Raw genomic sequence first — 16115 nt, 5'->3', positions numbered from 1 at the left:
CTATTCCCTCTCTAGTCCCTGCTCAAATAATTCTAATGTAGTCAAATGGATGTTAATGCAAGAGACTAGCTTCTGGGTTTCAGATCAAAGTGGAGAAAATGCATTCTCAGAAGGATCTCTTTGGGAAAAGATTGAATAACTGAAAATGGGACTGAAAACGAGAAGTGCTGCCTCACTTTTTTATCTGTACAGTTGCTGCCTTCTTACTGTGCAGTACTGTGCATCACATTTATGTCATCTTTATTCACTCCTTGGAATATGTTCCAGATATTCCAGTAACTTGCATGTCTCTCCTTGCTAGTTTATCGTAATGATAGAGATTTTACTAATTGAGGCCAAATTCTGCTTTCATTGATCCTTATGCAACCACACTGCAGCGTGCTTCCCCCACACATCTAAGCACTGGAGCGAGTTGTGTATCTTGACCCTTTATTTTCCTTAATGCAGCATGTTTTTGCTATTTAATTGTCTTGTAACCAGGCTATTTGGGATTTGCTCTTTAGAGTGTTACATGTAGCAAAAATGTCTAATAATAGATTTATGTTGCTATGGAAGAGAGAGAGAGAGATATATATGTGTATGCAGATTCCATAATGAGGACTGAGGGTGTTAATCCACAAGACCTTATCTTGATAGTCTCCTTGAATTTGCAAGTAAATCTCTTCTTGCATTCTCTTTGCCTCATTCTAGATTTTTTGTTTGCCAAAACGTTTTTCCTTCAACCCTTTGTCCTTCCTGGACAGCCCACAGGTCAGCATCATTGCTGAGATTATTCTCAGTTATGAGCCAATAAAGAACTTGGGTTTTGCACCATATAGTTCTTCTGTTTGTTTTCTTTCTTCCTTTTTTTTTTTTTTTTTTTTTTTTTTTTAAGCTCAAATGACAGTAGTCCTGTGAAGGACATCTATATTGTTAACTTTTATGGGAGAGCTTCCACCTTTGCAGAACTTCTTGTGAAACTGTCAATAGGGAGGTTCAATTAGTAGAGGTACATCTCAAATGATTAAATGAAATTTTTACTACTGTATCATGTAGACTTGTGTTAAAAAGAGTCTTGTTGTCATCATTGCTCCTCGTTCTAAGATGATCATGGCGTAATACTCTGTGTAGAACAGAACTGAATTATGGCCAAAATGTTTCTTTGGTTGATTATTCATTGTATTATGTATTACTGCAGGGTTCCCATGGTAGTCCAACAATGGCAGGTCTTAAAATAAAAATAGCTGCATTACACTCCAGAAGACCTGTTTTACAGACCATATTACCTACTGTGTTGTGATAAAGGGAAATAATTCAACATAAAGGAAGCCCTTAGTAGCAGACGTTGCATCATTTCTGTGTGACTGTGACTCAGATATGACAATAAGCAACTTCCTGCTCTGGCCATGAGTTGCAGTATGTTGTGAATCTCCTGTGGGGACTTGGGTACCCTTGATCCATTGATTCATGACCAAATTTGTGGAGTTTAGATCATGCTGCATCTTGCAGGATCAACTATTCAAGCTCTTGTTGCTAATTAATATATAATACTGTCATGCTTTGTGATGTTGCTACAGAAGAAGGATGGTCTGGAACACTCAAATCTGGAAGATAACTTGAGATCCCTTCCAGTCTGTGCGTGTATCGTTCTGCCTGGCACAAAAAGAAACCTGTAACTCAGCAACACCGACAAAAGTCTTTTTTAAAATTGTATTTCCTGAGGTCAAGATTCTAACAGATTAAATTAACTGATTAGTAGATTAATAAAAATGAACATTTGTTCTGAAATCTTGTAAGTGAATACACTTTGTTTGGAGATTATCAGAGAAGTTGGAAGCTAATATTGAATTCCAGGTTAAGATAGTTGCTTTGACTGATTTAAGCAGAAGGAGGAGTACATCTAACACAAAGGGACTGTGTATAAAATGAGAACATGACCTAAGTATGTGGACAGAAAGAGAAGGAAAACCTTCAAGGAATGCCTGTTTGGTGAGTAACAAGTGAACGGTGAGAGTACTGATTCTAGTAGTGCAGGGAAGATACCCCATACCTCATGAAAGAGCTAAAAATATTGCTGCCGTTGTCCACTCCTGATGTTTCTCCCTTTCTATAATATCATGTCCAACTTCTGATTCGTATATGCAAGCAGAAGACTGAAGTTGAATTAGCGTAGAGAACTGGGCTGCTTTAAATTATCTGTGTAAAGAATTGTGGGTTTTGTTTTTTGTTTTTTTTTTTAATACTTAATATACTTTTTCAGATGTGATTCAAAAATATTGCACCACTTAGTCTTAAAATAATTTTTAAAGGGTTGCAGTACGTGAGGTTGGCATTTACAGAGTCCTGCCTTGAAATCTTCCATCTTCCGGAACAAAACCAAGTCAAACTTTTGTAGAAGTTTTCACATGTTCTGGTAGGTTTCCGCTACCCTCACATTTTCCTTCCTTTCAGCTTCCCTTCAGCTGCTTCGGATTTTTTTTGCTAGATCTCCGGCCAGATTTGGCAGGCCTAGGGGGAATAATTGCTATCCGTACAATTCAGATCTGTCCTTCATCTTAGATTATATGTGCTCTGTTACTCAAAACAAGGAGTACTCTATGAAGAAAAGGAAGTCAGGTCAAAAGGAGGCACATTGTGTAGCACAGTTTGTCCCACCAATAAAAATTAATATTTTTAGCTGCTCCAGTGCTGATTTGGGGAGGTGGTCTGTGACCTGTGTCTACAGAGCAGCATGTGGCTTATGAGTCTTCCCACAACCTTTCAAGTTGCCTGAACCGTAGAAGATTGAAAAAGTTCAAAAAAAGGCCTCCAGAGAGAGCATCAGGTGTGGTGTCTCTACTGCACCATGACCTGTTTAGGATTGTTGCTTGTAGGTTCTGAAGTCTTGAGAAACAGAATCACGTCACTTTTAGATGTGGAAAGATTTGCAGTATTCTGCCTTTTTTTTTGCTACAAGATGGGCTTAAAAGGTGAGACAGGACAGTATTTGTTGAAATCTTCCTGTATTCTGCTCTCCAGTATGTTTTGCAGCCATGTATTGAATATTAGATTTCTGTGCACAGCAGTTGAAGGTAACGTTCATCTCTGTATTTATAACTGACAAACTTTGGGGAATTCTGTGGTACACAGTAAGTTACTTTAGCCCTCAACCTGATACTGAAATAATTTGCCTAACTACAGAGAAGCTCATTTCCCCTACTTTGCTGGCAGCAGCACACTGAATATCTAACGAGAACTGACTCTTCGCTTCTCTGTCCTACTTTGCACATTGTATGAGCATAGCCAGGAGTCCATCCCAATTTTTGTGGGACTGTACATCAGACAGGGATAGCTGGAGAGCTTACATTCCCACTATATCTCTGGAGCCCTTTTCTGCTGCTTTGGAAAAGGAAAAAAAAGGTGATTGCTTTATACTTGTGTGGAGAAAAAATCTAGCCTAGTTTTTAGGATTTGAGTTTGTAGTGGGTCCAGTTCCCTACTATCCCTGCCACAGATTTCCTCTGTGAATTTGATTAATCCTTTGGTTTTTCTATCTCTCTTTGCCCTTCCATGAAATGGGATAACAGCATGTGTGGAACTGGGTAGGCAGAGTACAGGAGGAGGTTGTCAAATGCTTGGATTTGATATCAGCAAAGGTGGATAAAAGAGAGTGTCCAGCAGAGATTTTGGGGGTGTTTTTTTCTCTCTTTTTGATCCTACAGAAATTTCACATGCTACTAACATGAAATAACACTTTTTTTTTTCTTAAGACAGCAATAATCTTAGGAAGAAAAGAGGATTATATTTCTCTCATTTCTTAGCTACTTAATAAGGATATATATTCCCTTCTGGAACCAGTGAGTTGCCTTGGAGCAAAAATCGTCTTTTTTTTTACTATTGTTTAAAAATCCAACAATGCACTACGTTAATTTGTTACTATGCCACCCAGGCAATGCAAAGGAAGTCAAGAAAGAGACCACTTGGAAACCATTTGGAAAGAATTAGTTTCATGGGGATATTTTTAGCCTTTGGATATATGTTAAGAGCAAACTTAGTACTCTGTTATTCTTCTGGGTCTTGCATGAATTGTGATTCTAAGCATTGCTAAACGTATTACTTTACCATTGTTTTCAAATTGGTCATGGGCTTGTTGCAGCAAACATTGCCCAACTTTATTTCTTCAGAATAAAACCTTAAATGAACCATTGGTGAAAATACTTGAATCACCCTTTCCTAGAAGTGCACTGCGTATTTGAAGAAGTCGTTTCCTGCTCTCTTTTTTTTTTTTCTTTGTACAGATGCTGATAACATTGAATTAGAATTAATGTAAGGGCATTCTTCCATAGTAATTGCACAATGAATGAATATGTGCTATTTGTTAAATAGTGGCATGGAAAAACACAAAGGAAGGTTAGTTTGAGCAACCTGGTCTAGTGGAAGGTGTCCCTGCCCATGGCAGGGGGGTTGGAACTAGATGATCTTTGAGGTCCCTTCCAACACAAACCATTCTATGATTCTAGTAGGGTAGCTTTTTCTACTCATCATAGCTGATTCATATTTTTTGTACCAGTTAAATTGTTTGGCATTTTACTTACAATAAATTATTTCATTTATATAATACTATACAGTGTAGAATTAACTCCATTCTAGACTATTCCAAAACTAGACTGTTTTGTTGAAGTTTTGTAAGAAGAATAGTTGTTCCTGATAAAGGAAGTCTTGGATAACTGATATCATGCCTGTTTTATGTTTAAGCTCAAAGACAACATAAATTCTTGAGAAACTAATGATGTATCATATAGGTCATATAATAGAAATTATTACAGTTTTCGAACTGCTTATTAATTGTATTGCAACTTTTTTTCAGCTTTTGTTAGTCAAGAGCTACAGAAATGATTCAACGTACTTCTGGGTTTTGCATAATGTTAGTTCTACGTAATTCTTGTTTTTTTCAAATAATGCTCATTTAATCACTGAAATACTGTAGCACATAAACAAGCTCTAGTAAAAATGCTTATATGTGTTTAATGACCATGTTTTTGAAGTTACTGCTTTTATGAGGTGTATAGCTCATTTTTAGCTTCCCTTCAGAGGAATAATCATTAATGAAAATAGAGACATTCTTGTATATGCAAACGGCACATTATAGAGACATTTTACTTGCCATTAAGTCCAATCATTTCAAGGGTATTGCCATTTTATCTGATAGTCCAAAAATAATTCTGATGTTCTAAAGTCACTTTAAGCTACTGTGGGCAAGGATAGAGAAATATTTATTGTGGTTGTTCACTTTTTTTTAAAATCATACTTTGAAGTGGAAAGCATTCAGTAAAATCTCAGCGCAGTTGCTGAGGTTGTGGCCACTGTAGCTGGTGCTCGGTTGTAGTCATTGCTGTTGGGCTCTGGACCAGTTGGGAGAGTCCGGGGCGGGGGGAGAGGATGATCTAAAGTCTGAAGAACATGACTTATGAGGGAAGAGTAGCAAGAATAATCTGTCATTGTGCATGTGAACAGAGTGTGAAGTAACAGATGAAAGAGAAGCAAGGGAGGTTTTATGTAAGGAAAAAAAGGACTAAGTGCATTGGAAGAAATAGTGGAGGAGGTCTGGATACTGGGAAAGAACTAAGTGATGTGGTTCATTTTAGTCTTATTTTCTGTAATTCAGTAGGTTAGAGATGCCTCTGTTGTAAGCGTCCCTCTCAAGCGTAACTTTTGTGAGATCTGCTCCCGGGACGTTTGCCAGGGATCTCACCTTTACATGGCAGAGAATAAGGTAGAGCACATTTTGTGGGGTAATTGCTCCTACTTCTCATGGGCAACTTCTGAGAGAAGGTGCCCTTATGACTGCTTTGTTCTGTGGAAGCTGGTAATGTCTGGTGAGGAGGTCCCTAGCACTCAGGTCAAACTAAATAATGTAAAGTAGCCAGAACAGAAACAGGATTTAGGTGGAGAGTTTGATGCTTCAGGTAGATGGAACATCTTTACCTTCTGTTTGCCTACTGGTTTTGTGCCCAGACGTACTTCAGAGAAGGTGGGGTACATGGGTGTTACTAACTGAGAGCAGGCAGTTTTGATGTTTTATGGTACTGAGAAGCTCCTGTCATGCCGTTGTGCTTGTGATCTTGCTAGACATGCTGAAGTCCAGTTATTTTGTTTGCTTTATTTTTACTAGTTTATATAGTCATCCGTTTCTGTGACGTGTAGATAAGTCTGTAAAAAAAAACTAATAGCAATTACAAATTTTGAAATTACAAGGCTTTTCTAATAATCTTTGTAAAAAAAATATTTCCAAATAAAAAAATCTCTTTCTTTGTCTCCAATTTTGTTTCTTCTTCTTGATAAGAAAGGTATGAATAATGTTCCACTGGTGAATTTTTTTTTTCACTGAGAAATAACAAATGTTCTGTTTTCGACATAAAGCTTCATTTTGAAAAAGTAATATATCTTTAGTAGTTTTTATTAGATAATTTGTACCTGTTCAGATCATTCACATACCTCTGCAGTATTTGACTTATCTTATAATATTATAATAGTTTTTTATTCATTTCTTCAGGAGTTGAAAAAGTTGGGGTTTAGAGTACATTGTAAGAAACATCCTTCCAGAAATCTGTTGACAGTCTAAAAGCGTCTTTTATATAAGCTAGTAAAATGGTAATTCAACCTAATAACTAGGAGTACAATGGCATTTTGCTAGCTTTTTTAAAAATCATAAATGAATGAGAGAATATAATAAGATTAAAAAATACAGGGTTATGACATTAATGTGTGCTTTGTTCATTTATTTGACAAGTGTTTTTGTTCTAATTATGTAAGTTCCAAATATACCAGTGAAAGCATTAGTGAAATTAGATTTCATTACAGTTCCCAGCTATTGAGTAGTTAAAATGAAGAAAACCTACTTTCTTTAGGTCCAAATATGGCACTGCATAGTGTGAATGGATGAGGAGTTCTGTGATGATTCCATAGCAGTCCTTGAAACAATATTATCATTTCAGTTTAATTGAATCAATGTTTTTTTACATCTTTTTCTGGCTTGTTTACCAGAAAATCATTACACTTTACTTAAGTGGCTGTCTAGTGACTTCATAGTATTTATTCCCCTTTATGTTTGTTGAAGCTTTCAGGTAATTTCTCAGTGGACGCTTTTTGTTGTCTCAGATATGTTTTGTTCCATGTGGCTTTGAGCACTGATGAGGATATTGGTTCTTTTAATAGAAAGTTGTCATTTGCTGACATTATTGCTGACAAAATTAATTTCGAATAATTTTTTGGTGCAAAGGTGAGAGCTGTTTCCCTTGGAGAACAGGGTAGCATGCTGTGTGTGCAGTGGTTTTTCCAGTACATGTAAAACATCATGAAACTCCACTATTCTGATGAGTCGAGAGCATGGGAACCGTTCGGTTTCACAGCAAAGAAAAGGAGTTGAATACTGACACCTGATCCATTAGAGCATCTTTTCTCCCTGTAATCTAACTCTTGCTATATTTGTTCAGCTAGGATTGTGTGTTAGCAGAGCTTCAGCATCTGTCCTCAATCTCAACTGCTGCCTGGTCCTTCTACCAATGTGCCGTGTTCTCTTGGCCTTCTTGCGAGGATCTCAGAAGGTAAGTACTGTCCTCAGAATGCAGCAGTTGAGAAGAAGAGGGCCCTGGTCTCTGTTTAGTCTAAAAATAATAGGAAAAAATCTGCTATATCCCTGTGCCTGCATGGTGCAAGTATCAGACATTTAGCCTAGATTCATGACTCCTTTGAAGACCATGCCTTGGCTGGCATTGTCTGGTTTGATTGGACTTGTTGTGAGGAAGGTTTCTTCAACACATTTTTGAAGGATGGGGAGTTGCTGTGGACTGTAACCAGATGAAGTCTCCTCCTTCTTTCCCAACTCTAATATAAAAGACATCTCCTCTCTACTGCTTCCTGGTAGAATTAAACCGAGCAAAAAGAACTTCATCTCTGCATGACCAGAAGTGTCCTACTGGAGATGATAGAACTTTAAATAAAAATACCCAACCTGATATATTCATTATCATGGGAGAAAAAGAAGTTCTGGCAAAGCTAAAAGGGTTTGTTTTCTGTGCCAGTATTCACTAAACAATAGTTTAGCTTGTTTGTGATTCACCAGTTGCTTTTATAGAAATATAAGTAATGCTTTTTAGGAAATCTGTGTTTTCTAGATGGTTGCAAATTGAACCTATGAATTCTGTTCATCATGTGACAGTACCTATAAGATTTGATGCCTATAGATGCATATATGTATGCAAATATACCTTTCCCTCTGATCCTGCTCATTAAGGAGTCAGTGACACCTACAACAATTAGTGCTGGAATTCCTAAATTTTAAGGCCAGAAGGGACATTACTTTATATGCTCTTGACATCTATGTAATACAGATTCAACTGTAATTTCTTCATTAAGACCTCAAAATTGGCTCATTGACATAATCCTGTAGTTTTTAAATTTAGGTACTGTGCTTGCAAGGGTGTTAAACCTAGTAAAAGTTGAAGTTGCTATTATATCGCCTCAGTTGCTGTTAGTATTTTTTTTCTTTGCTTTGTTTTAGAAGAGAGATTGCTTGAATTCTTCTCTTATTAGGTTGCCAGCAGGAAAACCAGAAGGCTGCTAGATAAAAGTAAAACTTTCCATGTGACGTGTGGTATTACGATATGCATCTTTTCAGGTGAGATTTTACTGTGCTGAGCAGCAGCTTGTTTGGGAAACACATTGAAGCAGTATTTTGTGGTTTTTCTTGTACAGTACATTTGGGGGTAGTCTTGCTCTGTGCTTCCCTGCCTTAAATTGTGAATGCTTTCTTGGATGTGTGTGGGTTTTGGTTTATTTTTCCTTTAAACACATGGGCTTGCATTCTAATGCTGAGTCTTTCCTTAAAATTCCAGTTTCTAAAAGGACAGGTATATGAGATCAGGTCAAAGTCTGCCATTACAAGTGACCCTCCATTGTGCCCAAGGAATTTGAGTGAAGAAGCAGGGTGCTACAGGCTTATCTGCGGAAGAGGGAGCAGTGGAGACAAATACCCAGTTCGGTGGAGAAGAAATATTCTTGGGTGGACAATTTTGAATGTTGTCTCCCATCTGAAGCATTGCAGTACGGAAATGGTTGCTGTAGTGTTAAAAAATCTTAAAATACATGCAGCTTTCTGCCATGAATATCTATAACCTGATTTACTTCAGAAAAAAAAATCCTTAGTCCCTGATGCATCTCATGTGGGTGATGTGATTATAGCTTGGCATCTGGGTAGCTACTTTACTTCAGGGGAACATCTATCTCTTTTTTACGGATCTCAGCTTTACTCTGTTTTTTTTAGTCTTACATGTTGCTGCTCATCTGGTGAATGCTCTTAACTTCTCTGAAAACTACAGCGAAGACTTTCTGGCACTAAATGCAGCCAACTATCGTGGTGAGGTGAGCCAGTTGTCCTTTCATATTTTGCTTTTAAGTATATAATTTAACTATGATAATTTGTATATTCAATTCCGTTCTGTGATCCATCCTATGATCTATACAGTGCTGCTGTTTGGTGCACTGAAAACTCACCATCATGTACATTGCTGTGGATTTTACTTCTTTCTCCGGACAAAGCATGTATTAAGCACTTTTTGTTTAAGCCAGCAGGTTTCAGTTCTATTGGATTATGAGGTGGAGAATGCTGTCATCAAGTCCTTTCACCTTGCACCCTGTTCTCCTGCTTCTTCTGCTTCTCTCTGTTCCTTGGGTGGGCCTGGATGAGATACTTCTGCTGCTGTTTGGGAAAATATATTCTGCATTTGCACTATTTAGAATATAGAGCTATGTGACATATACTGGGGATTTGAGGATAGTGAGATTTGAGACTGATTTTGCATTTTTAAACTGCAGTGGGATCTGGAGTATATATGCTAAGAGTAGAATTAGTCATCTGCATAAACTGGGCTGGAAGCTGACTTCTACTTACGAAATACTTGGTTTGCATGACTTCTCTGACTGTAGTGCAGATCTCTTGAAGGCATACCAGCGTCCTAGTCTCTCCTCCAGGTGCTTGCTTGTGCATTTGGCACTGGAGAGATATTTGCAGATTTTAGGAGTAAGACCAGAGTCCAGGACTCTTTCTTCTTTGGGCTACAATCAAGTTCTCTCTTGTTTATATTCATTCTAGTCTCGAGTCTGTATTTCTTTTCTACCAGCTTCATTAGGAAAGATTTAGAATGACCCTATCCCAGCTGCATCCTTTCCTGGAAAGGGAGAGCTTGACTCAGCCCAGGCTCATAAGGACCAACAACCAAGGTCTTCCACTCCCCGGGTGAATGATCTAATCACCGAGCTATTCTATGGCAGACAGACATGCCAACACCAACTATTGTGCTGAGGTTCTGGATTGAACTCCAGTGTCTGCATGTGTTAGGAGTGGTCTAATAGACTTAGTCTCATCAGGAACATTAGCAGGAGCTTGCCTCAGGCAAGAACATGCCAGGGTGTGCATGGCAGCCTGTACTAAACAGCCTTAGGAATTTTGCAATAGAAAATTGAGAATACTAAGTTTTTAGTAACGCTAGGATCAAAACCTCTTGAACCTTTGTGCTTGAATTCCACTTAAACCTGTTTTTTATCTGTGGTGGGCAATCTGGATGCTACTGTCATCTTCTGCACGTGGACACGCATCTGGATGCAGACAAGGTCAGGGAGAGGGATGCTTTGTTTTTCCTGACCTGTATGAAAACTGCTCACCTCTTCTCGCTGCATTTTACTGCAAGTTTAAAAAAAAAAGTATTTCTCCGCAGTGAAGACAAAACCTCACGAGGCGTAGGACTCAGGGGGAGTGAGGCAGTTTCCTGTGAGGCTGACATATCCCCTCTTCCTTTCACATGTGGTGAAGGACACAGGAACATCTGGCCTTGTATTGTCAGCTCCTTTGTGTTCAGTCCTACTTCACTGGAGTCCACTGCAAATCTCGTGGTGATGTAACTGGTAGTAAAATGCTTGCCGCTGGTCCTTCGTTTGAATTCAAAATCTCTCTCTCTTCTGCTCCCCTCTGTTCTCCCAAAGGTATGAGGTAACTGAGTAAAGTTAGGCTTTCAAAAAATAATTATTAGTAAAATTATCTGGATCCTAATTTTTCATAACAGATCAGAACTGTCTTCATTGGGGGAATGCAAAGGCTAAAGGTTCAACTTTATGTTGAATTGTCAGTGTAAACTGCTACCAAATACCAAATCCATTCCAGCATCCAAATTTAGAGACTGCTTATGCGATCGAGCACGTGAGCTTTATGAGCTACTTACTACATTATTCATATGGATATAAAATCACATATGTTGACTTTTTTTTTTTTGTCCTGTCTGTTTTTCAGGACCCGAGGAAACTGCTTTTTGCTACTGGTAAGTCTGTTGCAAAACTGAATGAGAAAGTTTGCTGCTTCTCATCATCACTCTCCAGACAAAACATTTTGATCCTGTGTTCACATGCTGCATTTCATGTATCTCAGCTAGGTTGAGATGTGTTATTTGTGTTAATATAACCTGGGTTTGCTTATCCAATAGTCAGGAGGGAAGAGTTACATAAGCCCTGTAGTAGGATGAGCAGCATCTTCAAAGCTGTTGTTGTACAGATGAGTCAGTGGAAAATCATCAGTTTCAAACAGAGATTCTGCATAATATTAAAACCAAATTCCTAAATGATCCAATTTCTAGAAAAAGAAACACAACAAAAAAACCATCTACTTGCTTCAGCTAGTTTATTTAAGGGTTGGTTTGACTTCAGAGCCATCTAAACTGTTACATGGGAATCAGGCTTCAGCACTCGTAAAGAATAAATAAGCAAAGACATTTTTGGTGCAGGAATTTAGAAGGGAGCAACACTTGGGTGTGGAGGGGTAGGCACAAGCCTGAGCTGTAGTGCTTCACAAGCAGGTAAAGGTCCTTTCTGAGGTCATCTCTCTTTCATTCTTATTTAGATCAAATGCAAAAATCCCAGCTTGGTAGCATTTAGGGCAAGGTCCAAAGGAGTCAGTCTGGACAGCAATAAATGGGGTTCTAGACCTGTCAATCCCAATACATTTACTAGAATTGGCAGCCTGTGGGAAAGGGCTTTCCAAAAACCCTAAGCAAGGTTTAGGTCAGTTGAGAGTAGGGGAAATGAAAGTGTGATGATAAGATGATAAAAATTGAGGTACAAGTTAACTGCTAACTGGAAGTAGGTTGGGTAGCTGGTGTAGTTAGTGAATCAGTGGTGGAGGCTTGAAAGAAGGTAACTCACAAAGGGGGGAGTGAAAGATGGGGAGGGAGAATCAGAAGAAGCAGTTAGTATTATATTTAATATCTTAGATAAAGGAGAAGGACTTGGGGTGAAGAATGAGTGCAGAGGTCCCATCAAATATTGTCGCAGCTTCTGGGGACATCTTGAGACCTCTCTAGTTGAGCAGAGGACCTGTAAGGTGGAACTCCTTTTACCCTCTGACAGGCAGGAAAATATTGCATTTTCAAAAGTTTCAGCACATTGTTGCGAAAAGCAGTGATTCCAAGTCATGTCAAATTTAAAATTACTCAGATCACTCCCCATCCTAACAACTGGTAATTGACATTTATTATTTGTGCTGTGGGAGTGCCCAGACAGGGACCAAGATTTTGCTGCACTGGGAGCTGTACAAATATGCAAAAAAATGGTCTCTTCCCAAACAGTTCAGAACTAGATTTATTGACTGATTTTTTTGACACAGTGAAGGGAAGGAATAAGGAGTTGTAAGGATTTACAGTGTGATGGCTTTTCAGATCAGTCCAGGAAAGAACCTCCTTGCTTAAGGGTGAGGGTGAGGCTAGCTCTGGGAGGAACAAGTATTCAAGATTATAGTTAGTGGAGGAAAAGAGAGACAGGGACAGGGAGGAGAGGAGACACTAAAAATGCGCTGATGAATTGGGGAAAGGTTGCGAGTGATTTCATGTTTGCAGTTTGATGGAGAAGAGAATTGAAGAACTGGATGTAAAAGGTGACCTGTGGCTTGAGTCACAATGTAGGAAGCTGGATCAAGTGCTGTACTGCAATTGGATTGGAAGTATTTCTGTCAGGGGGGAGACTGATTGCACGCTACATAGCAAATTAGATTAAGAAAGAAGAAATGAAGAAAAGGAGGCAACAGAAAGAATGCACACTGTTTATTGCAACTGCTTTTAATTGTAACCTTTCCCTGAAGGAGTGAAATTATGTTTCTTATGCAGTCCATGACAAAACTTCCATTGATTGTAGGACCAGGATTTTTCCTACGGTTTGTAAAACTGAGGAGTGATTTCAGATGTATCAGATTTTGGGTATCAGACTTTTCAACAAGTGGATATTGAGAAGTTTATAAAAAGATAAGATTTGAAATTGTCTCTTTATTGCTAAAGAGTCTAAAATCACAATCAGTTATTTGAAAAATTAGCTTGTTCTTATGATTAGGATGTGATCCTGTAAAAGATCCTGGACCATTAAAATCTGTGGTTTTGCCATTTACATCCATGAAAGCTGGTTGAGAGCTTATATTCTGACACTAAAACAGCACTTATTTAGCTTTGTGCTTGGTGATTGGTCTGACTGACTTTTAAACCCAGACATTGGGTGACCGGAGACTATGCTTAAAAACTATCATTCTTCGAGAAGTAAAAGGTTTTGATGTAATGCTTCATGGGTTTTAGGTTTTTAATTTTTAATTCAGATTCTTAATTCCTGGGATGGCAATTTTGAAGATAAGGTGCTCAGAAAAAGTGGTAACTTTGGGATTTTTCTAATCAATCTTTAGGCTGATGGTTTACTGTACTTTATAGGCAGGATTCTACTTTAGGATGAAATGAATCGTGCTGTAGAAACACTTGTTTCTCTCCTTTGACTTAAAAAAGAGCCGAGGATAAACTAGTTCTGATACGAGTCTGCATTTGAGCAGATGAGTCCAATCCTTAATGTTTTTAACCTTTCCTTCTCGAATGCTGGCTGTAGATCACTCTCACAGACCTTGCTCTACAGGCAACAATTTCAAGCATGATACAATGCCATGGAGAGCAATTTTAGGCTCTTTCTCATTCCAGGATGAAATGGGTTGGCAAACAACTGTAGTGACAGCTTGCATAGAAAATTATTTGCTTGAAATTCTGTGCCTGACCAGGTTTTTAATTGTTGTGTTCAACAGAGTTTAGGGTTTGGAATAAAAAATACAGAAACTCGTAGAGTCAGTCTTACAAACAAACAGACAGGATTTGTTCTGCTTAGAGACAAATGTCGTGGGCAAATGATTACAGGAGCAAAGACTAATAGGAAATTAGTGATGCATGGTGAAATGCAAGGAAAAGGGCAGTTTTCTCTGGGAAGGTGGGAAATAACACAACAACTCTTCTTTCCTATGTAGTTTGATACATGAATTGTCTTCAAGAAATAAATACATGCAAGAGTTTGACTGAATCATGATTTTTATGTCTAATAACTTCCACTTTCTTAAAAGGTCATAGCAGACAAGTATACTTCTTCACAGTTCAATTTTAAGTTACCTTATGTCTGTTTTAGTTCCAGGTCTGACTGGAGTCATTATGGTGTTAGTATTATTCCTAATGTGTACAGCTTCTACGTATGCCATCAGGTAAGACATAATCTGATCATTACGCTGAAAAATGCCATTTCAGTAATCATATTCTCATACTGATTAGAGGGAATGAAGAGTAAATGCAATACAAGGCAAGAAGTATTTAAATGAGTGTTAAAAATACCACTTTTCTTGCCTTATTTTTTTTTTACTAGCTTGCAGGTAAATTAGCACAGTGAATTTTGTATTCAAAAAATTACAAAACCTGATTAAATTGCCTTCAGAGAAAAATACTGTTTGAGGAATGTGCTCAGTTAAAAATCTAGACCTTTAAAATTCAAATGGTTCTTTTTTTCCTGTTTGTACAGGGAGGCCGTAAACTAAGCATATGGAAAGTTCCATCCAATGCATAAATTAAGTCCACTGGAAGTAAAACAAGATGATATCTTTATCTTAATTATTTTCACCAATTAATTGTAACAACAAACTGAAAAAAAAACAGCAACAAAAAAAGCCAGCAACAAAGCAAACCAAAACAGAATTTGCTACTTAAGTAGAATGTTGCTTTCTTAAAGCTCTGCTTCTGGTTGTCAGATATATTCTTTTTAATGTTGATTATAATTTTGAAACAGCAATGCAGTGTTGGCTCAGAGTAACTGATGGGATTTCTGAAAGTTTGGTCCTCCAATGGGTTCGCATTCTGCACCAACATTATTGAATACGTATTATAGTACGTTTGAGTGACCGGTACCTTGGAGGATCTAGCCAAACGTTGTAGCCTTTTTAAGGCTTGGATTCTGCAATTGAAGCATATCAAAAACCCCTTGATTTTTATAGCAGTCTCTGATGAAATCAAAGACTGATTATGTAAACACTGAAGGATATTTTAATTCCATATCTTCAAATGTTAATGGTGCTCCACTGATGTGAGCCAGATATGTGGTTTTGGACTTTGTTGAACTAATCTGTCTTTCCTGAGTAGCAACGTTATCAGGCACTGATTCAGGAAACTAGTTCAGAAAATACTTGTGCACTTTTTGTAGACAAAGATACTTCCAGGGTTGAGACTTTTGTGAGGAACTGTAGGCTACAGAAGTGCAGGATAAGATTGCTGCACAAGATGTCAGACATGGCTGCACATTACATAGTCCACACAGATGGCTCTATTTGCAGAAGAAAGTCAGTTTTGGGAAGATGGAAAAATAAAACAATTACTTCACTCTGCAGCAGTGAGCCAGAACAAAGTCCTGTTTTCTCCAAGGCCGAGATAAATTAGAAAAAAAGAACAGCATTTATTAATGACTGAGAAAGTTAGGATGTAGTATGTAGTTGCAAACATATTCTTGGAAATAATAATTTTGAGGTTCATGCAACAACGGTTTCCATCGTTTGAAGTGACATGCCTGTTGTTTCCTTCTTCAATTACTGTAAGTGCAAGTGCTTTCCCATCTTTCTGTCATCTAGCCAGCAGAATCAAAGCCCTTAAGAGATCATCTGCATCTCCTGCTACTCTAGCAATAATTCTTATTTAGAAATTTTATCCTGGCTTCTCCCTCAGACATATGGCTCAAGCTTGTCTTTATGGTGTGTTTTCCTAAGGAAACAAGCTTCCATGTGCATCTTT

At 38.0% G+C, this 16115-nt stretch overlaps 1 protein-coding gene across 1 annotated transcript in view; it reads left to right on the top strand.

Annotated features, from left to right (window-relative positions):
- Positions 1-16115, top strand: part of NOX4 (NADPH oxidase 4) — a 70615-nt gene that overhangs the window by 3721 nt on the left and 50779 nt on the right. Inside the window, exons 2-6 of the mRNA XM_009583104.1 lie at positions 7452-7562; positions 8551-8635; positions 9281-9378; positions 11300-11327; positions 14476-14548. Coding sequence (XP_009581399.1) covers positions 7452-7562; positions 8551-8635; positions 9281-9378; positions 11300-11327; positions 14476-14548 — 395 coding nt within the window. The remainder of the gene's footprint in view (positions 1-7451; positions 7563-8550; positions 8636-9280; positions 9379-11299; positions 11328-14475; positions 14549-16115) is intronic.

Source organism: Fulmarus glacialis, unplaced genomic scaffold, assembly GCF_000690835.1.
Source record: "Fulmarus glacialis isolate BGI_N327 unplaced genomic scaffold, ASM69083v1 scaffold748, whole genome shotgun sequence".
Lineage (NCBI taxonomy): Eukaryota > Metazoa > Chordata > Aves > Procellariiformes > Procellariidae > Fulmarus > Fulmarus glacialis.
Note: the sequence above shows the minus strand (reverse complement) of the source record. Positions and strands in the feature narration are given on the sequence as shown.